Consider the following 21,676-nt stretch of genomic DNA (forward strand, 5'->3'; position numbering starts at 1 on the left):
TGTGCTACCAGCTCCAGCTGCCTTGCTTCCTCTGCCCCCCTTCTCTTAATGCCTTGCAAGTTTCACACAGGTACAACCACTACTAACAACAGCTCTTTCCCAAATCCCTGCCATTATTTAGAGCTGACCACACCACTGCTACTGCCAGATTCCCCGAACTTTGGGGCTAGTCTGCCAGCTTGTAAAAGGTCCCAGACCTGTGAGGTTGTGGCAACTGGAATATAGTTTTTTTTTAAAGAATCAGTCCACAGCAGATCCAATATAAATTTTGGCTAGATATGCCAAGCATGGATCACAAATACTAATAATCAGTAGGTCTATTAAATTTGCTGAAACTTTTGTAATATGGTACAGGTTTTTTCTCCCATCAAATGATGTAGAATAAAGTATCTATATCAAGACACTCGCCAGTCACTTGTGTTGCTTGTGGAAAAAAACCCCAATCTTTGCAAGTTTTCTTACTGTCTTCACTTGAGTTCATAGCCCATTCCATTTAACAGCAATTGTGTCCACATTTCATAGTCATCAATCAGCAGAAGTCAGTAGGAGCATTTCGTCCACCTGCTCAAGCTGCCCTGCAAACTCCCTGTTTGATGGTTAGGTACCATAGATAGTTAGAACTACTTATAGCTGAGGAGAAAACATGCTAATTAAAATAAATGTAAATTCTGCACTGGCAAAGACGTAGGAAGCAGTCCAGGAAAGATGTCACTCTTGTCATCCTTCATTAGGAGATCGCCCCTTCAAAGGACCGAGTTTCTGGAATCCCCACTAATCTGGAATCCCCGCTAATGCTGTTGTGTAAACGGTTGACAGCAGGGTCACACCCAGGGTACTGCAGAAGCACTGCCTGTCACCTGCTCCCCACAGCACAGCAGTTTGGAATAACTCTCACCTAATGAGAAGGTGAAGGTCCACACACCAAGCCTGTAAGGGCACCCTTGAGCACCTATGCTGGCACTGAGCCAAATGAATTCACTCAGCGCTCTCTAAAGTTATACAGCTGTTTACATACTTTATGAAAACATTTTATCTTCTTTTATGAGACATTATCTGCTTATCTGTGACAATTTGTGTGCTTCACTTCCAGACTATTTCTAAATAATCTGGGAGGAAGAGCCTAACTGGAAAGCCCTACTTTCATTTACAATCTGAGCAACTCATTCCAGGAACTGAAGTTCAGAGAAAATATGGTATTTTCTAGGTTTGTCTTTAACAGGCTTCTCCAGCAAGAACTCATAACACAGGTGGGTAAGATTCTGGATCAATTTTGTAAACATATTCCCAAAATCATGTTAGTGACACTTCTCCACAGTTAGGACAAGCAATGAAGAGGTCTACTGTTTCCAAATACCACTGTCAATACAGGATGTGATAGGTAAATTCCTCCTTTTTTTTTTTTCCCTAGATTAATCTGCTCTTCCCAGGCTCCCAAGAGAGCTCACAGTGGGGTAGCAGCCACCCACATTTTAAGGCATGCACAGCCCCATTGCATGGGAGCTGCCTGGGTGGCCTACCCGGGTCACCCCCACCCCAGCAGCCTGCCTGGAGAGCCAAGCAGACCAGGGCAGGCCCCGATGAGGTGGCTGGGCATGGAGGTGCCAGTGTGCCGATCCACACCCAGGGAGGTGTCGGGCAGCCCCTCGCTGCCGCCCCACGCACCACGGCCTCGCCTTTGTGTGAGCTGCACCGTGTTTACTCTCCCACTTCCTTGTTCCACTGCAGTGCGAGGGCCATAAACCGCCCGGCTGGCACGGCCGAGCCCTTGGTGGCAGGGCAGGAGGAAGAGGAGGGAGGGGGATGGCGGTCATCCCCTGGCTCTGTGCTGGGAGGGCACCCCAGGTGCCACCGTGGTGGTTGGGAGCTCAGCCCTTCCCCTAGGGCTGGTGCCACCGGCCGCGGTGGGTCTCTCATGCCCGCTGGCCAGCCTCATGCCGGGGTCCAGGGCCCCACCAGGAGGGAACAGGACCTATTTCCCCTTCTTCTCAGACTTCAGGGGCCACAATGCGACGGCCCTGCGGGTCTGCGAGTCATCTGCCCTGGTCTCCATCTTCCTGCTGTCCTTGGCGGGAAACATCTGGGGCATCTGCCTGCTGATGCGGCGGCACCGCCGGCTCTGCGCCGCCAACTGCCTCGTCCTCAACCTCTTCTGCGCCGACCTGCTCTTCATCACCGCCATGCCCTTCATCGCCGTCGTGCGCTGGACCGAGTCCTGGGTGCTGGGCGACGTCGTCTGCCACCTGCTCTTCTATGTGGTGAGCCTGAGCGGCACCGTCATCATCCTCTCCCTCTCGGCCGTCAGCCTGGAGCGCGTCGTCAGCATCGCCCGGCTGCGCCACGCCGCCTTCCGCCGCCGCAAGGTGCTGGCCGCCTCCCTGCTCCTCATCTGGGGCTTCGCCGCCCTCGCCACCCTCCCGCTCTGCTGCTTCTTCACCGTGGTGCGGCTGCCCGCCGCCGGCGGCCAGGTGAGGGCGAGCGCCGGGCGCGCCCGTGGCACAAGGGCCGGGCCGGGGGCGTCGAGCCCCACGGCGGTGGAGGCTGGTCCGCTGTGCCACGGCGGGAGAGTGACCAGATCGCTTGCGGGGCGGGCAGGTGCGCAGTGTGCCCGGAGGAGCGGCCGGAGCTCCCCCCGCCTGCCCTCCCTCCCAGCGGACCGTCCCGTTAGATGGGAAACGCGCACCGGCTAGGATTCCCTTTGCGTTCCTCAGAGCGGCTCAGAGATGCCCTTTTCAGCACACTTCCCGTTGCCGAGGGATCAGCATCCTGGGAGAGTTGCTCTGCACCTTCAGCCTCTGTACAAAATGGCCATACAGAGATTTTTTTCTGCCTAATATTTTGAAATGCTTACAAAAGTGCACCCAACATGACACTTAAATAGCTGACTAAGTTTAGGGTCTGTACGTTTCAATGTTAAAGTTGCCATTAGCACTTGATATGGAATTAATGGGAATATTCCAGTTGTGGACACATCGGACACATCTGTTTGTGATTGTAGGGGCTTTTAAAGCCATCAGGTAATATATTACTTGGCTGCTTTGTCTAAGTACAAAGTTTTCACAGTCTTGGTTTAGTATACAGCCATTTGTTTCCATAAGCATAGAGGGAGATAATGTACTGTATCTGAAATAATGCTGTACTGAAAATAATGGTACCCTATTACTTTTCTTCTTCATTTTTTTGTAAATAGGACATTCAAATTTGCACGCTGGATTGGCCAAGCACTGCAGGAGAAATAGTCTGGGATATGACCTTTGCCATTGTTTTCTTTCTAATACCAGGGTTAGTCATTGTCATCAGTTACTCCAAAATCTTACAGGTATGTTTTTCCTTTAAATTTTGTTGTAAAACAAAGGCAAGTAAACAGTAACTCACTAGGCATCAGCATATCATCACTGAATTCAAATACACATAAAGGGAACAAACATATTTTGCTCAATAAATGATAAGTATGTGATATAAAATGAATTATTTCAACCTTTAAATAACAGCCTATACGTTTCAATTAAGAACATTCTTCAATGGCACATTACCAGAAGCTCAACACATAGTTTGCCTTCTTGTATATATAGTATTAAATACACTTCTCCACTCATGTGCTGTTCATATTTAAAGACTCAATCTCCTAAATGCTGAAAGAGTCAGGCATTTGAAATAACTAAAAGCTAGATTTTGCTTTCCTTGAGCCTAAACTCCAGTCATAAGGGATTTGTAAGAAAGCAGAGAAAGGCAGGACTGGAAAAAAACCCATCCACTTTTTGATCTACTGCCTTTCAGCATGGGCTTTTCATACATAGATCTCATTATATTGTACTTAATCCTCCAGAATTTCAAATGTTGCAAACAAAACTTGTAAATTAAACCCTCTGCTTCCACTTTCTAAGTGGATGGTGTTTAACTGCTGAAATATATGCCAAGACACTCAGCATCACAGCGTTTTAATCTATATTCTAGCAAACATTACATTAGCATCTAAATTCCTTTAAAACTATCCAAAACCAGAGTGAGAAAGATCTAGAAATCTTCGAACTAGGCACTGCAATACCTAGTTTTTAGCAACTGCACATGAGATTCTTGATTACTTTATTGGGAAATTAAGCTTCTCATAATATATATAAGAAAATTACAGGTTTTCGAAAGGAACTTCAAAATACACAGATTTTTGCACAAGGAATTAACTGATGAAATGCTGAGCACCAAGGGGCTGTGGATGCACTCACCAGAGCTGCATGAAGGTGTTTCAATGAACCTAGGACATAGAATCTGGTCTCCACACATCTTTGCCTATTGATCGAGCTTAAATTTGTAGTAAAAGTCATGAGCCTGTAGTTTCTGTACTATCTATTAGCTCAGCATAACCTTGAGATAAATGCACTAAATGAATCTCTTCTAGAGAAGTAAAGCACCTGCAACCTCATATTGCTGTAGGCAAAGAGTATAGAGTAACTCAGTGAAGAGTGTGAGCCCTCTGAAAGCACTGCAGAATACTGCAGGCCAAGGAATGCCATGGTCCTTGGTCAGAGGGCAGGACAAGAATGGTGTTTGTCGTGTCCTTGCAGACTCCAGATAACAGGTAAATTTAGAAAACAAATTGGCACATAAGGAGCTAGAAACCAAAACCAGTGTTTGGAATACTGGATCACAAGACAGGCCCATGCTGCCCTGCTCCTATTTCTTTTCTAACTTTCTAACAGAGGTGTTAAAATACATTACCATTTCCCTTGAACTGACAAAGGCTTGAGGCCCATAGGAGGATATAATTGAATCTTCTCTCTCTCCACGAAGCAAGCAGAACTGAACTGGAGAATGTCTCAATCCCTGAGTCATTCCCAAGAGCAGACTCACTCTCACTTCATGAGAATGCTCCATTATGCCAGTGGATACATAGCATCATTCTGCGTGTTGCTGGAAGCAGTACAAAGCATTCATGTATTAATGTTACAACATCTATGATGATGATGATGATGATGATGATGACTGACTACAGATATAAGACCTGAAATTTTTTAACAGATATACTCTACTGCAAATGTGTACTTCACAATTTAATCTGAAACTGAGTTTTATTTTTACATAACATTTCCCAGAACCCTGTCAAAAATGACAGATTAGAAGCAACGATTTGTAATTTATTTGGTTTTGCATTGTTCTGCCTCTCATATAAGACTTTGTCAGAGGCTAGAGCTAGGGAATATGTCCATGTTCTGGAAGTTACATGCTTATATATACCTGACTACTAGGTTCCTGTTTGTCCAAGTGTGGTCCAGATGCCCAGGATAGGTATCTATACTGGGCAGACCAAAAGGGATCTACAACATACCACTGCCACCCCATTTCTCGTGAACACTCTCCTAAGATGCAGTTGCCTCTTATTTACCATAGTCCTGGTAATTCTTGCATTCTCAGTTCTAGGCTCTGCAGCTCCTGCAAGAAACACAATAAGGTATTTGTATGGGACAGATAAAAATGTATCTGATGAGGACATTCCATAGCAGTTTTGAACAGTGGAGACTGAACAGTATACACAGCCCAGTTTTCCTATTTTTATATTAGAAGTGGATATTAGTCCTTTGCATTTTGTGAAACTTTCATTCTTACTGAGGACAGGTTAGGTGCTCTCTGAGAACAACTCTCAGATCAGACTGTTTGGAGGAGTTAGCCTAGTTTCTGGATTCTAGATGGGTACAGCAGAAGATCATTAAGCTGGAATAGTTTTATATGCTCAGGACAGAATTCTCTGCTCCTTTTAAATCAGGGAAGCAGCTAGTGATACTGTCCCCTTCTCAGACTCAGCAGCCTCTAAGAAGCCCATTTTTGGTTCATGGGTTTTGATTTATACACCTACATTCTATTGAAATATTTAGATGTCTAGGTTCTTAATGAGTATTTACTCTAGGCCATCTATCTCTGTGAAAAATTCAGAAAACTGCTAACAGAATGACAAATTACTCTCTCTCCCTAAACATTTTCATCCTTACTTGTACCAGGAAGCTATGAAGTATTGCTAGTGTTATCCTTCCTGTAGTTTGTGCTAAAAGGGAAAAGTGGCAGGAAGAGTCTTACACCTTTACACTTTCCTATGTAGACAGCAAATAGATCAAGGCTTTTGAAAACACCCCTTCTTTATACATGCAGAGGGTAAAGTGGCATCTCAGTTGTTTAGCATAAGTGTTTGTTTGCTAAATATTTCAGTTTTATTTTATTTGCATCAGATGTATGAATGTAATGACCTCAATCGTGCCATGCCAACATCAGTGAGGACAGAGATGTAGAGCAGGAGATCTAGAGTTTTCTGCAGGTCATGGGATTCAATATTCTACTTAACAGCAGATAATGCAGTCCCATGAATACTAGATTTCCAAGCTACTCATAGTCTGGTTTATTACATCAGAGAGCACTTCTACGAGACACAGATGTACGACAAAAGTATCTGTAAGATTTCATGTTAGTTCATAGAAAGCAATTATGATTACTAACTGAAAAGCTAAAAGTTGACACAAAACAATGCACAGTCTCACTCACATTTAAAATAATTTAGTTACTGTAATAAATTCATGCTCCTTCTAATACCCACCTTAAAATATCAGCATGGCTGTAAGAATTGGGTTGCATTCCTTGCACATCAACAGGGTAGTTAACTATGTTCCAATTTGTATTTGTGAAAAAAAATCAATGAGTTTCTTTAGATAGAACAAATGAGGTAATCATTTGAATTTAATGGGATTTCATGAGTAATTAAGACTGTTTTATGCTGAAAAGTATTTATGACTGGTAGAGAGCCATGAAAAGAACAACTACTTTGTCCAACATTGAGGTGAGTTCACAGGTGAGAGGAAAGATAATTGCTAGTGAAGTGAGAATATTTGAATTGGAACCATTGACAAAAAGTACAAATGGAATTCTGCAATGCCTTTTTTGTAGTCACTTTTCAAAACAAAACATCATATGCCAAGATTATTTTTTCACTTGTAAAAATGTGTTTAAGCGAAAGTTGCTTTCTTCTCTTTTGCTGCAGATTACAAAAGCATCAAGAAGAAGTTTAAATGCTGGTTTAGCCTACTCAGAACATCATCAGATTCGTGTTTCCCAGCAAGACTACAAACTATTCCGAGCCCTGTTTCTGTTGATGATCTCTTTCTTCATAATGTGGAGCCCAATAATAGTAACAATTTTTTTAATTTTAGTTCAGAACTTCAAAAAAGATTTAAATATTTTGCCATCAGTTTTCTTCTGGATAGTGTTATTCACTTTTGCCAACTCTGCTGTCAATCCAATTCTGTATAATGTTGCCCATTTCAGACGTAAATGTCAGGAAATCCTTCTCTGTTGTACAGGGAACCCTGAAAGGCATGGAGCAGGTACAGAAACCACTGCAAGAAGAAGTAACCGTGAACAGCCACATTTGTCTTTCATTACCAGATAATTTTTTAAAGTCTGAGCTGTGCCACACTTTGGATTTTCTCTGTGCTATCCCAGGTCATATAGGTCATTACGTTATAGTATTATATGCCAGAGAAGGCGGGAAGAAAGCTAAATGTGTATTTTTAATTCCTGTAGGTAAAATTCTCTTGACTGCTTTTCCTCAGTAAGATCTGGGCAATTTAATCCAATGGATTGAATTCTCCTCTTACACTGAAATAAATAGAAATATGGCAGTGAACTTGGTGAATGTAAAATAGTTGAAATAAGTACTTTAAACTTTCTAGTGAAAATGTTCGTCCTCAGAAAGTATCTGCTTTTTTTAAACGCAGTTTTTAAAGGGAACTTGATTAAACACTTCAATAACTGACTGCCTGAACGTAGGTTTGAGCAGATTAACTGATTTCATGTAGGAAACAAGTGATGAACATGTGTTATCACCAAGTAAATGACCAGTTTGGTTCCATCTCAAATTAAAAGTATGGACTTAATGGATATGAATTTTTAAGTCAACAATAATAAATGGTTAATTGTCATGTGTAAAATAGTTATTTTAAAAAGATGTACATTTTTAATGTCTTCAGTAGTCATATAATAAAGTTGATTAGTGATCTATAGGGTCACCGAAATTCCTTTCTCTTTTCTGAATGATTTCCAGTATTTTCTAGAGAAAATGTAAAATTTTATTTGAAAAGAAATTAAAATACATATATTTGGGGGTTTATGATTAATACTATTTTAGTTAGAAGTTGAAACCACTAAAAAAGCAAGATCAAATTCTTAATTATCACCATGTGTCACCGGTTCAAAACAGTGCACTAAGATAACAGGCTACTAATGAAACCTATGTCTACATATGTACAGATTTGCAAACAAACAATTAGCATCCCCTGTAATCCAAGTTTATTAAAATGTTTCATTGGTTTATTAACAAGGTGAGCTACACAGCTCAGATAAATATATTGAAAATCTAAATGAAGCCATTTTAAACATTTTTCAGAGAACACATGATCAATGTGTTAACTTTACATCCATGGTGCTCTTACATGGTTTCTTTCCAGGGTTGGATCTCCTTAATCGCAAAATCCTGAAACACACAAAAACCACAGTTGTGTTTGTCAAACACACTAGACAAAATTTAAATACACGAACTCCTGCCAAATTTAAAATGCATCCATATCTAATTTCTTTAAGATGCTATTGAGTCCAGCAGTCTGCTACTTGTAATAATAATGCTGTTACCTTGCTCTGCAGTTTGTATTTCCCAGGAATTTTCAACTCGGAACAAAACAGGAATTCATCCAATCTCTTACACGTCTCCTAAGCATTTTAATACTTTTGCAAACAAGGTATTGTCAGATCAATGATAGAAGAGTATCTTTCACTGATATACTTAACAAGCTATAACTTCAGTTGACACTTTAACAAGCTTCTAGTTCTTTGCCTAAAAATACTTAATTTAAGAATGTCTTTCAACAAAGTAAGAATCTCCTGACCCCAAAACTTCTAATGGCAATAGTAAATTAGCTGGAGGAATATACCACTCTGTATTTCACAAATTTTGCTTCTAGCAAATGCAAGCAGCAGATGCAGCTTTCAATTCAACTGACATGACACTGCATAGTATTTACAAGGACTATCACTTAATATCCACACTGACATTACATAGCTTAAAGTAACTTGAGCTATTACTCTGAGAGACAAAGTATATCATAGCTTGAGCTATATTTGAAAAGGAGCTACCATCAGAATTGCAGTGTAAATTAGGAAAAAACCCTTTCATTTCCTAGATTTCTCTTTTGCCTTGAACAGCCAGTACAGATATTTTAAATTTTTTAAAAATCAAGATAAGTTTTGTACATCTATTAGTTTAGGGGACACACACACACACACACACTCTCTTAATTTGAGTGCAGTATTAATTAAAAAATTAATGAAAAAATGCTGGGAAAAAAATTAGTCTCAAGACATATGCAGAGTATGCACAATTAGCAACACATACCAGCCTATTCTTGCAGCATTTACTAACATCAGTCAGAATTTTACCACAGTAACAATGGGATGCACATCAGTACAGACAATTGAAGTTGGCTTGTTTTCGTAATAATTCTGTAGCTCTTAATAGCAGAACTAAAACTAATGTAGCAAGGCTTCCAATCCACACATTTCACAATTAAGCAAATTTTTAAGAGTTTCTGATATGAAGCTTTCAAGAATTTTTTTTTTCAGTTTAGCTCACAACCATTCTCTCACTCCCAAATGTGCTTGCTTTGCAGGAACTTTGGCTTAGTGATGCTGGAGAATTCAGAATCACAAAAACAATAGGGTCCTGTTCACATAAAGGGGAAAATGCTGGCTTTAAGTTTAATTTATACTTTTTTTTTCCATTTACGTTTATGATATCTCTTATTCTTGACTGCTGTAAGTCTCAACTGACTTTTGTTGTCTCCAAATTCTCATTCAAGACAAATTTTTTTTGTCATTGTTAGGCACTTTTTCCAGGTCACTGATCAGTACTGTAAACACCACCTACTTTTGAAGATCTTCAAGGCACCCTGTTATCAGCATACCTACTTTACAACATGGCAATATGTTGCTCTAGATCAGATGTTTATAGATCAGATGAGCAGGTAGTAGAGCCACACAGCTGACTTTGCTCATCTGTTCTGACTTCCTTTATAAGACAAAAAAGTTCCTTCAGTCAATCCCTGTTTGTTCTAACATGTCATTGAGAAAAGCCTTTAATCTTGATTTACAGATTTCAGTGATGAAGAACATACAACAGCTCTTGGTAAACTGTTCCAAAGGTTAAGGACCTTTGGAGTTAAACAAATGGCTGTTTATTTCTTCTCTGAATGTGTCCAGTTTAAAGTTCCATCCATTTCAATTTATTATTTCTATGTTTGCAAGTCCTTTTCTATCTAATTCCTGTTGCTTGTGTGGGCAAGCCCACACTTTGCTCAGGTCAGCCTTTAACCTCTTTCTAATGAGAAAAGATCAAGGTCTTTGAATAGAAGACTCAATAGAGGACACATTTTACAAACTTTTAATCATTTTTCTGCTGTTCTAATTCACTCTCAGTACTTACTCCAGTTATGGTTGTCATCAAATGTGACATAGCAAGCAGACCTATGCCAAGCACAATAATCTCACGTGAGTCTTGGTTTATGCATCCAAGAATCACATTAACTCTTTTGCCCACATCATTACACTGGGAGTTCCCATTCAGCTGATTCACCAGTCAAGCCTTTCATAGGTATTGTGTCTTCCAGGATGTGAGGGGTGGGGAGGGAGTAGGGACAGGTGTTACTATTTTATTTGTTCTAAATATTCTGATTCTTCTTCACTCTTTACAATTCCCCACTCTGGGTATAGTTTTTATCAGTAAGTATATTATGTTTTCTTCTAGATCATTACCATTTGGCCTCATTTGAGCATAAGTGAGCTAATCTGTATCCTTCCCTGTGTTGTAAGCTCTGCCTGACTAAATGACTCAACATAGGGTCATGCTTTCAGTATGAGGGCTATGTCCCTCTTCCCCAACCCTTTGTGAAACAGTTGACATGAGGACTTGTGAGAAAGAGTCTTTTATAAGGTATCCTGTCCAAGACTTCTGATTTTCCTTAAAGGTCTTTTTGAAGAGTTTATCAAATAAGTTTTTGAAAAAAGGCAAAGAGATCTGACCAAAGCTGCACAATTACTTTTTACCGTAACTACAAAGTTTATCCCTACCATGTTTACTCACACTACATTGATTTAATTGTTTTACAACTTCCTCTAATTACTGTTTCAGCTGATCTGATATGTTGCATGAAAAGCTATACACCTTAGCTCTCCTTCAGATAAGGGAAGTAAAAGCTGGAAATAACATACTACAAGCTCCAGTTTTCAAAAGACAATGTTACAGCCACTAAGTAAAAGACTTCATGCGTTTGATGTTTAACGAGCAAGAGAATCCCAGTGCTTTAGTCATTAAACCCTGAAGTAAAATTCTTCCGCAAAAAAAAAAAAGTTCTCACCATTATGAACGATAACTCTGTATTTTCTGTCCAAACAGAGGTCTATCTGCCTTTGTCTGACAATTTTCTGTGCTTCTGGAGGCAATCCCTTGGGGTCCCGGGAGAACACAAAGGAATAGCTATCAGCACAAGTGCCATCTTCATTTAGTTGGCGGCAGGAGTAATGAAGAGCATATGTATCATAATCTGTGTCCACTACCCAGTGATCGTCATCTGGAGGAAACCATAACAAAGAAGGAAAAGTATTAGAGACACAAGTGAAATCTAGTAAATCAGAAAGGATTGCTGCCATAACTCTGTAAAGAAAATACTAAGATGAAGATCAGTACAAATTATAACAGATGGGCTTTTCATTTATTACTGTGTCCAATATTTAAATCCAAGTTTATTTTTAAAAAGAAAATAAAGAAGGACATGCTAGGCCTGCTCCAGATGACTCAAACCTGCAAATATTTTCCTACCAGGGATGTTACTTAGACAGCATTTTTAAGGAAAAAGATTATCATGCAGTTTACATGTGTGTTAGAAGCATATTTGCTACAAGTTTTGTCATAAACCCTCTTCTTAAAACACAGTTACAACTTCAGAGACTTCTTGACTATTTAGTTATGTAACCTGATAAAAACCTGGTCACACAGACACCCTTTTCTAACAGAAGTGTTTGAAGACACCCTCTTCAAACAAAATGTCTGTTTTGGTGTTTACAATAAAACTTGACATATCTGCACCTTCCTCTCCAGGAGCAAAGGATTTTCTCTTGCAGTACATCTGCACTGGTTAAGGCAGTACTCTGTTCTCTTCTCTGCTGTGGGGGGACACCGGACTTTTTAGAAAGGTAGAGTTTAGGGTCAGCCAGCAATCTGAAGCACCCACGACTCAGCAGCATGTTGCAAGTGGACTGGCAACTGCTTAAGACCAATTGGCATCCAAAGCATGCTTTTTAATTGTGTCTTTGGACAGAATGGAGCTCCTGTCAGTTCCAAATTCTGTCTGCTTCTCTTGGAAACAATCCAAGGAAATGTCTTGAGCTACAAAGCACCTGAATCTCTGCTTGGCTCAAGGAACTAATTTTGCATAGGGTGTGACAGATTACATAAAAAATATGAGTATGTCTGTATATACATATGATCATATTTGTTTCTTAAAACAGATAAATCACAACCTATGCAGACACAAGACCAAACAACATAACATTTTCTAAATTCTCTTCCCCGCTTGGCGAGGTCTGACATTATGTTTCAGAGAGAACAGAAGCATGCAGTAACTGAGTTCTGAACTAAAACAAGTCTTAAAATACTTCATTTGCTTTTCATTTCTTTCCAAACAGTGGCCTTCGATTATATTGTTGGGTAACAAACAAAAGACATACCTAGATATACAAAGGCCAGGTCTTCCCTTGTTTAAAGAAAGCCAGCCAGCTGTCCCATATAAAAAGTAGTGATTACATTGTTCACATTAAGGCTTGCAGTATGATAGTTATTATGTCTTTTAAGTGTGTTTAAGAAATTCAACAGTACTTTTTCCTTCCCCAGCATGGACATACAACTTAACTAGTTTTCCAAGTAGTTCTACATCTTCTACAATTAAGTACTCACTTCCTTTCTGCAGAAAAGAAGCGACACCCCAGTACTTCATCTTGAACTTGGCAGGATCCTCTGTGTCAGTGAAAGAGCCGATCATGTCAGCACAGACGTCCCAGTTACTGTAGCCAGAGACAAAGAAAATTCCACATTCCAATCTGACAGCACAGGTTCAGTGTGACTGTGTGACTAGCACAGGGATAGCAGGTCGGATTGGAGCAGTAGGTTCATGAAATGGAATGAGAGGAGAATAAAAAACAGCTTACTTGAAAAGTCTGACTCTGCCCTTTGCAGTGGCAGTCATTTGTCCATTCTCATCTACAGTGAACTGGGCTACCACATTGTCCTGCAGAAATAACCCCTCAGGATCTTTTTTTGCCATAGCATACCAGGTGCCACTGTACTGCAAGGAAATAAGAAAGGCTGCAGTTAGACCTAGAACAATGGAAACATTACAACCAGACAGTAGAGAACAGAGGAGGTGACAGCAGGAAGGGCATGCAGGTTTTTGATGCCATGCCTAAATGATGTACCTAAGAAACAAATCTAGCTGTTTCAACAGCACAAACCCTCCAATGCATCCTAGTGAAATCATAATTTGTAGAAATATTGACTTTTTGTTGGTAATCTTATCTGTATCTGCAGTAGTCCTGTATAAGGAATACAAAATTTAGTGGAAAAAAGATAACAATCAGCAGATCTTGACATACCTATGTATTCTTTTTTTCCTTGCAATGGTGTCTGAAAACATCAGAGTATTAATCTTTCTTAGAAACAACCAAGTCAATACACCCCTTTTGCTTACACCCTACAGTTTGAGACCAGTCTGCTAAAACTCAATTTCTGCAGTATTCCATTTCCAGATGCATCGGGATCCAGCATCTGTGGAGGTGTGGACAACATCATACCCTTCTGCTGTTCCTCGGTAGTGCAGTCTGTGACTCTGAGCGAAAATGTGAACACACTGCTGCTACTGAATGCCAAATTTTGTAGCCTGGAAAAGGAGCTATGCAAGACATCACAGATCCAGGAGAGTAAAGAAGATTTACCCTGGTCTTGTCGAAGTTCTCCTTGACTTTGAAGCTGCTTACTCGGCAGTCCCGCTCCGCAGTGCTGCTGCCCAGCAAGGCCAGTGACAGCAGCAGCAGCCAGGGCAGAGCTCTCTCTCTGTGGGCCATCCTGTCCCTGCAGCAAACAGAGAATAGTATCAGAAACAGGCTCTTGTCACACAAGTGAAGGGAGGAAGGTTGCCCTGACAGGTTGCCAGGGCATCAGGCAGTTTTCCCTGATGCATGTGCAGGCAAGGCACCTGGCTGTCCCCAGCCCACAGCAGCAGAGCCCCTTACAGACAGTGCTGGTTCCTGGAGAGCCCAAGCGTTGATGGTGGTGGCGGTGCCCAGACAGGGAATGCTTTATGTACTCCTGGGGCTTTCGCAACCTGCTGAGCCACAAAGGCAGCACTGGAGAGAGGAGCAGGGAGGTGGGTTGATGGGTGCTGCAGGCTGGGGCCCCTTCATAACAGCCTCTTGCGTAACACTCACGGGCTCACGTGGTCTTTGACCCTGATCTGCAGCCAAGCGGGCGCTAGGAACAAATGCCTTTCTTTGCTTTTCCTAACTCAAAAGCAGAGCTCACACCTGGGGGAAGGGGTGTGCACATGTGTGGGGAGAGCAAATGGAATGAGAGTCATCCCACCTTTGCATGGGGGAGAGTGAACTGCCTCCACCTCCTCTGTGATTTTACACACTAAAGTCCAAAATCCATCTTACTCAATATGGTCAACCCAGTTACAAGGTGCAGACTTGTTTCCTCCACCTCCTCCCCAAATTCCTTTCCTCTTTTACCCTGATAAACAGTGGCAAACATAATACTTGCAAGTTTCTGCTCATGTTTCTGAAAGTCTGGTTATGCCAGAACCTCTTCAGGTCCTCATGACTGATTCCCTCGCGCTTCTGAAAGGCTGTCTTGGGGGCTAAATCATCTCCTGTGTGGCTCCCAGCAACAGGAACTGGGGGTCTGCAGATCCTCTGGAAGATGAAAGAGCCCTTTCATGTGGTAGCAGGACCGCAGGCAGCAGGACTTCAGTGTGACCTGCAAATACCCAAATGAATGTACACACCACATCTGGCCATTTTGACATCAATTTTAAATCAGATATTCCATAATTTCTATTCTGTTTTTGTCAAACTGTTGTCAGTTATATAAACCATTATTTTCTCCCATCCAGGCAAGTTTTGCTGCCTCTCAGTCAATATTTGTTCTTTAGTTTCAACATCTTTAGGAAGCATTAGAGAAAATCTGTTAATTATTTTCTAGGCATGTAACCAGAGCAGGATAGGAATGATTGTTACCAAGAGAACTAATTCACCTGCTTTTTTTACCTCCCAGTTTTTTTAAAGAATAAAGGCAGGAGCCTGTTATTTGAAAGGCCTGTGTTCATTACTTTAACAACCAAGTAAAAATATAAATTAAATATGGAAATACCGATGTAGCATTAAAAAATACTTCAAATAGTAGCCAATGTACAGCTTCAACCAATTTATTCAGCATGGACTTTCCCAGTAGTTTACTTACTATTCCTTTCACACATTCATAAAAATATTAGACATTTTACTGTTGCTATCCTTTACAATCTCTTCTCATATATAATGCAAACAGTCTGATCTATTTATCTTCCTTTTCTGCTTTGTGTTGCAGCCTTTTTGCACAGTGAATATGTTTTACTCACTTTCTCAAACGTCTGTTGCTCAGGGCTGTTCCGTGTCTGCCTTTGATTTCCTGGATAACATCAGGCACTAAAAATTCCACTATGTTGAATATTAAGCTTCTGTTTGGAGTAAAGAACATATTTAACACAGGGAACCAGAAGCAGGTATGCATATTAATTGTCCTGAAACTTTCAGTGGTAGCTTCATTAAGTCAACATTTCCATTTTTAAGCTGAGATTTTCAAATTTGCTAATTCCTACAGAGACTGAAGAGAAAAAGTAACCTGTACTTTTCTGGTGACTTTTAGAATCTTGCTCCAGTCTGTGGCAATGGTGATACCAGTAATATATATTAGTTTTCATACAACTTTTACAAAACCCCCTCTAGTCTCAATATATGAATTCATCACATGTACAAGATCAAAATCAACATGTATTTTCTTCATTCAGTGTCTCGCATGACTGATAGCAATAAGATGGATTATAGCTTAATTTATAAGCTTTGAATCTATTACTTTATTTAATACCAAAGAAAACAATTATTTCTTTATTCTCTGCAATTTTTGAAATATTATAATTTCTCCTAAGTTTGTCCTGCTCAAAAATCTGTATACTGAATTATATTACCAGTGAGGTTTTTGCAGGATCAAATCTATTCCTATAGCATTTTGTCAACAGCATAATTTTCTGTGATGTTTTCAAAGGAGTCTACAGGCACTCATCCATGTGAGACAAAACCTGTTGAGATTTGACCACCTCTGAAAATCTAGTTCAGTGTTCCTGTTATACACAGTGCTGTTGTAAGAAGATTTACAGAAAGGAAATGAAACCAGGCATCACTGAAGCAAAAATTTACTTCTGTTAATGAGTTTAAATAAGATCAGTTCTAAATGCATGCAAGAGATATTACAGTTTCTTAAATTAATCTGATGCTTTCAATAAAACTAATTCAGAAACATGTAGTTTTGTATAAGCCATGGCACAGCATTTCTGTAATTGTGTACCTCCACTGATCTCTGCAATATTTGGCAACTCGTATCTGGAGGAGGTGCCTGACAGTCTTAGTAATTATAACTCCTAACTCATTCAGGTCCTCAAGTCTGGGATCTCTACAAACTCTAGACAATGCCAAAGAAAACTCTTCTTTTGACCTGTTATCATTAGGAATTTGTGGTAGTGCAGCTATGGTGAAATCTCACCAGTATTTCCCAGTCAGATATCGATGACTGTGGAAGAGAAGCTGGGTGAGTCAGTACAACAGGAAGGTTACATTGGGAATTTGGCTTTCTGCCTTCTCTGCTTTAGCTGCACCTCCAATACTGCCTACCTGAGACACAGTTTACACTGATGAAGTCCTTTCAGAGTTACAGCTAAAGCACTTTCTTGGTTCAGTGGGATAAGCTTTTGAGGCAAACCCGCTGATCTGTTGCTGATTACGTGTAGATTGAGGTGTGTCAGAGGAGGAAAGGAAGGTTTTTGGCAAATGAGCATCACTATGGCAACTCAAGGGTGAATTCTTCCTCAGTTGTAAGAGATACAGCAGTGCCAGCAGAACTGTGTAAACTCATAAACAATGTAAACTTTGCCTCAGTTAAACGTCATTTGGATTGATTGGGCTCTGGGTTTGGTTGAGAAATTATGTCAGCAAGTGATACTCCTCCAGACCTAGATATTCACCTTGAAGATTTGTACTACTCATGCAAACTGAAAGGAACAGAATTTGGGCCAGGGTTTCAATTGATTCTGAGAGGAACAGGCATAGATCAAGTCAATGGTATCAAAGGATTTCTAGGTTCTGGGAAAGCTCAGACAATTACATTTAAGAGAGTTATTAAAATATTGATAAGTTTCATACATGATTTCTGATGCCTGAAGCTGGCAGCATATTATGAATATTATAGAGGTTTTTTTAAAAGGTCACTATGTATTTATTGGAACTATATTTTATAAAAGGGAAAGAAGGTCTTCTACCTTTGAATTTTGCCAAGAGGACAGAAAATGGGCTAACTTCTGGCAGTGATCCTGTGACTGGATTATTTTCTACATTAATAGCGTGGAAAATTCTGCAATATTTTCAAGTAGGTATAGCAAGGGAAAAAATCTAGAAGGAAGTGGCTGGAAAAAACTTTCATTTTAGGAATTATTTTAGCTTTATTTATGGTTTTAAAAAAGGAAGAAACAAGAGGCAAATTACTATTTAAACAATTTTAACACTGCAACTTTTAAGCTTTACATATTAAAAAAATTAAAATTTTATTTGTAGTTCACAAGAGTAAGTCTAAGTCTTAGGAGAAAGTTGACTGAAAAACTGCTAATAGGAAATGGAGCATCCATTTCCAGCCAGGCTACACATAGATTGAAAGACTTTTTGCTGTCTTCTTATGATTATTTATTTATAGAATGCCATTCGCAAACATGGGTATCCATTAAACTCTCAGAGGCTGATCTTGCAGGTGAATGAGTGACCACTGTGTGCACAGAGCAGTGGATGCAAGTGGAGCCACCGCCGTGTGAAACCAGACTTGTATCAACAACAAATGGCATGAGCTGAGCCAAGAAGCTCAGTGTTCTTTGTAAGGGACAATTGTGTACACTGTCACCATCACAACTGCTCCCCTTGGTGGCACTCTAAGTACAGAGGTCAAGGACAGAATGGAATAGAAAAGACTGGCCTTTGCTCCATGCCAGCCTGTGTACTATCTGTTTTTGTAATTGAATGACGTGACATTTTGTTTAGGGAGTAAATTTACACTGAGATCTTTATAAACAGTATTTACTAAAAAAACTAGTTTAAAATGGTACCCTTATTTTCTTTAGCAAGTCTTTCTGAGGGTTGTGGTTCTGAATTGAAATTTGTTCTGGAAATATTACTAAAATTGAAACAATTTTAAACAAAGATGTAAAGTTCTCCAACAGGCTGGCCTGCCAGGTGAGAAGAGCACTAAATCATAACTGCTGAGGAAGGCAGAGTCAGACCCTTCTCAGCAGTGCTGAGTAACATTCTCAGTAAAAAAAATTGTCAGGTAACCTAAGATTCCCAGGGAGTAAATGTGAGAATGGCTGAGATGAAAAAGCTGCTGCCTTTTGCCTTAGCCTTCATACTAAAATTCATGCCAAGCTATAAAGAAATCCATGTTTTTGGTCAAAGCTCCAGTGTATCTGGCAACCCAGGTTAACAGGTTAACCCCTTCACACCAGGCCAGCCATTTACTTCAGGAAATCTCCCCTAGAGTCTGTAACCTCTGTTGATTACTAATTGCATGATCCCTCAGAGCTAAAGATTGGTAGTTTTGAGAGAACATAAAAATTTGCAGCCATGTGGAAAAAAAGCTGTTAATTTACTATCTTCAGTGATTATGTTTTTAAGATTACTTTTTAAATGAAAGGGATAGCGAATTATTGTAAAAGAAATATGAAGTTAAGGATGTTTACAAGGGTTCCCAGAAGATACTAGGACAGTGACACCAAAACATTTCAGTGCCAAAACCTGGCTATGTTAGGGTCACACAGTACCTGTTGTAAAAACCTACAAAATCCATTCTCACAACCTAACCATTTAGGAAGAAGAAAAATAAAATCTGAACAATAATTTATTGGATTATACATACGAATCTCCAATGTCCAGACAGTGACCACAATATTATCCATATCAAGAGCCATGCAATTGAAATAAGCACATTTGTTCTGTGTTTTTTCAGAAAATCTTAACAGACTAAACCACAATAACTGCTATCAGAATGGGCAGAGACATTCAGGTGCAAACACTGAGCTGAACTGGGAAACCTTATAAATGCCTTTGACATTTACGTGCTGCTTGGATCTATTTAAATAACCATGTCTGTCAGTTATCCTTCTTAGGAGTTTCCATGTATCACAAGGGCTCAGGAATGGTCCACTACCAAGAACTACTCCATAAATAGTTTGATTTCTGTAGGTACTATGGACGTCAAAGGCAAATGACATCATAAGTATTAAAATTACAAAGCATACATATTTCTTGGAGTCTCTGGAATTAAATTAAGTTTAGATACAAACATGAATTAGCTTTAATAGAGATGGAATGTTCAATACTGTGGAGAAAAAGGAGAGTAAAGGAGATAGAACAGAGAATAAATGCCGTATTCCATCAGAGAAACTTTGAAATTCATTACAACATTTCAAAAAGAACTTCTGTTGGTTTTTGATACTTCTTTCCATGTCCTTTCACAATTTACAGCACAAGAGTGCAATTTTAAGAGTGAATCTAAATTAAGGAAAATACAATAAGAATTGCTTTATGAGATAAGAATGATTATGGGACAACCCAGCTACATCTGAAATATTTTATTACAATGCAAATGTATCACTTTTTGGTAGTGCCTAACTAAAAAATTATCTTGATTTTTTATCTCAAAGTAGAAATAGTAATTTATCCTTTGTAAAAACAGATGAGCATGAGGGAGATTTGGTGAAAGCAAGAGAAGCATTGCAAGTGAACTTGCACATAGAAAAAATGATAACAAAATGATAGTAAAATTGTTAGTTAACAAAAATATAAACCCACTAACCTCCCTGCCCCCAAAGAAAATGGTATCACTTGGTCAGGATTCCTGTCTTCACTTACTCTCTTTCCAGAATGTGACATGCCACTCTATTTCAATGAGTTAATGTGATCACAATATAAAGAGTTGATGTTTGTAAAACTGATTTCTCACATGTGATAAAGATGAATGTGTAAATCTTCCATAGAAGTTCATTTTCTATAATGTTTTAGCTGGGCATGAGACAGATCCTCCAGAGGTCCCTTCTACTTGAAAGAAACTACTATGTGGAATGTTCCAAAGTCAGTAAAAATATGACTGAACACATAATGCAAAAAAATATTACTATTTCCTCACATTATTTCATTTAAGCTCTTCAACATCCTCTGCTTTTAAAACACAGCATGAAAAGTAATGAGCTAGAAATTGAGAAGATGACGAGAAATAATTTAACTCTATGTGCAATTACATATAAAATTATTTTCAAGTCTCTACTGCTTTTATCTGGATTGATCAAATAACGACACTACTAAGAGACTAAGATATATATGCCTTTTTTCTGCTGTTTTCTTGTAAAGTGTGTGTGTGTACAATGGTGAGAACACCCTGCTGCACTGCCACTAGCTCCTATCACCAGGTCACCTGTCAAGAAGATGCTGCAAACTCACACACCCACCAGGGAGGGGCCTGTCCCCCAGGCTGCTGGGGGCAGCAACCCAGTCAGAGAAAAGGAGCCAGGCCAAAATGTGTTTGCAACGTGCTGGTTATATATATACATACATGCATTTTAAAATCTGTAGAGCATCTGCAGTCTGGCAAAAGTTAGTGCCATACACAGTGTTTCATATCAGGGTCAGAGGGAAAACTAATGTTAGGTGCCATTGCACATCAATCAGTGACCTGTTCTTCATGCTTGAGAGTATGTGTGTCAGTTGCCAATTTTGATTCTTTTAGATGTGTTGATGGAAACAAATGTTGACAGACTGTGGCTTCTGGCAGACAGATAATGTTGTATTTTGGCAATTAGTCTTTGCAAATAAGGAGTAGCCAAAGGGTATATGTTTTCTTTTTCTTACACTAGGAACCTCTCCTTGCTTCTGATCCATGTTGATGCCACAAACGGAAGTAAGATTAATTGTATTGCAGCCCTCCTACTGTGCTGAAATTTAGATCTCTTTCAATGAACAGAGATCATTTACTGTCATCATTGGCACTTAAATTCAGCCTTCTCACTCATGTAGCCTTGGAGTGTTTGCTCCTCAAATTCAACACACTTTCCATTACTCCTTTTCCATTCGTGTGTGTAACGCTGAACTTCTAATGGTAGGAAACTTTAAACATGTATAACTGTATATCTATATTGATATATGGTTATCTATGGTATATCTATGACCAGATGCAAGATCTCCTCTTTGCCTAATATCTGTCAGTTAT

General features: G+C 39.7%; 2 protein-coding genes across 5 annotated transcripts; one reads left to right on the forward strand and one right to left on the reverse strand.

Annotated features, from left to right (window-relative positions):
• Positions 1 to 1,046: 1,046 nt before the first annotated feature.
• FFAR4 (free fatty acid receptor 4) lies at positions 1,047 to 8,031 on the forward strand. Of its 3 annotated transcripts, none has more exons than XM_085065218.1 (3): positions 1,049 to 2,465; positions 3,188 to 3,316; positions 7,013 to 8,031. In XM_085065218.1, exons 1-3 carry the CDS (start codon positions 1,932 to 1,934, stop codon positions 7,418 to 7,420), a joined length of 1,071 nt encoding a protein of 356 aa, XP_084921344.1. In that variant the 5' UTR covers positions 1,049 to 1,931; the 3' UTR covers positions 7,421 to 8,031. The 3 variants fall into 3 exon arrangements, with proteins under 3 accessions (XP_084921347.1, XP_084921344.1, XP_084921346.1); XM_085065220.1 differs by having other exon boundaries at positions 1,049 to 2,360; XM_085065221.1 differs by lacking the exon at positions 3,188 to 3,316 and having other exon boundaries at positions 1,047 to 2,465.
• Positions 8,032 to 8,302: 271 nt separating this feature from the next.
• On the reverse strand, positions 8,303 to 14,506 carry RBP4 (retinol binding protein 4). 2 transcript variants are annotated; one of them, XM_085065223.1, is made up of 6 exons: positions 14,362 to 14,506; positions 14,065 to 14,200; positions 13,282 to 13,418; positions 13,031 to 13,137; positions 11,436 to 11,648; positions 8,303 to 8,503 (listed from the first exon to the last, which is right to left on the reverse strand). In XM_085065223.1, the coding sequence occupies exons 2-6, from the start codon at positions 14,191 to 14,193 to the stop codon at positions 8,490 to 8,492; spliced, it is 600 nt and encodes a 199-aa protein (XP_084921349.1). In that variant the 5' UTR covers positions 14,194 to 14,200; positions 14,362 to 14,506; the 3' UTR covers positions 8,303 to 8,489. The 2 variants fall into 2 exon arrangements, with proteins under 2 accessions (XP_084921349.1, XP_084921348.1); XM_085065222.1 differs by having other exon boundaries at positions 14,325 to 14,477.
• Between the last annotated feature and the right edge of the window lie 7,170 nt (positions 14,507 to 21,676).

The sequence above is a fragment of the Lichenostomus cassidix genome, chromosome 6 (genome assembly GCF_008360975.1).
Source record: "Lichenostomus cassidix isolate B80296 chromosome 6, HeHo_3.0, whole genome shotgun sequence".
Lineage (NCBI taxonomy): Eukaryota > Metazoa > Chordata > Aves > Passeriformes > Meliphagidae > Lichenostomus > Lichenostomus cassidix.

What these genes read in the sequence shown, in the direction of transcription:
- FFAR4 (XM_085065218.1), top strand. Translation starts at nt 1,932, where the DNA reads ATGCCGGGGTCCAGGGCCCCACCAGGAGGGAACAGGACCTATTTCCCC. An exon ending in TGCCCGCCGCCGGCGGCCAG is followed by an intron (nt 2,466 to 3,187) that starts GTGAGGGCGAGC and finishes TTTTGTAAATAG; the next exon opens with GACATTCAAATTTGCACGCT. An exon ending in GTTACTCCAAAATCTTACAG is followed by an intron (nt 3,317 to 7,012) that starts GTATGTTTTTCC and finishes CTTTTGCTGCAG; the next exon opens with ATTACAAAAGCATCAAGAAG.
- RBP4 (XM_085065223.1), bottom strand. Translation starts at nt 14,193, where the DNA reads ATGGCCCACAGAGAGAGAGCTCTGCCCTGGCTGCTGCTGCTGTCACTG. An exon ending in AGAACTTCGACAAGACCAGG is followed by an intron (nt 13,419 to 14,064) that starts GTAAATCTTCTT and finishes ATTTCCTTGCAG; the next exon opens with TACAGTGGCACCTGGTATGC. An exon ending in GGCAGAGTCAGACTTTTCAA is followed by an intron (nt 13,138 to 13,281) that starts GTAAGCTGTTTT and finishes CTCTGGCTACAG; the next exon opens with TAACTGGGACGTCTGTGCTG.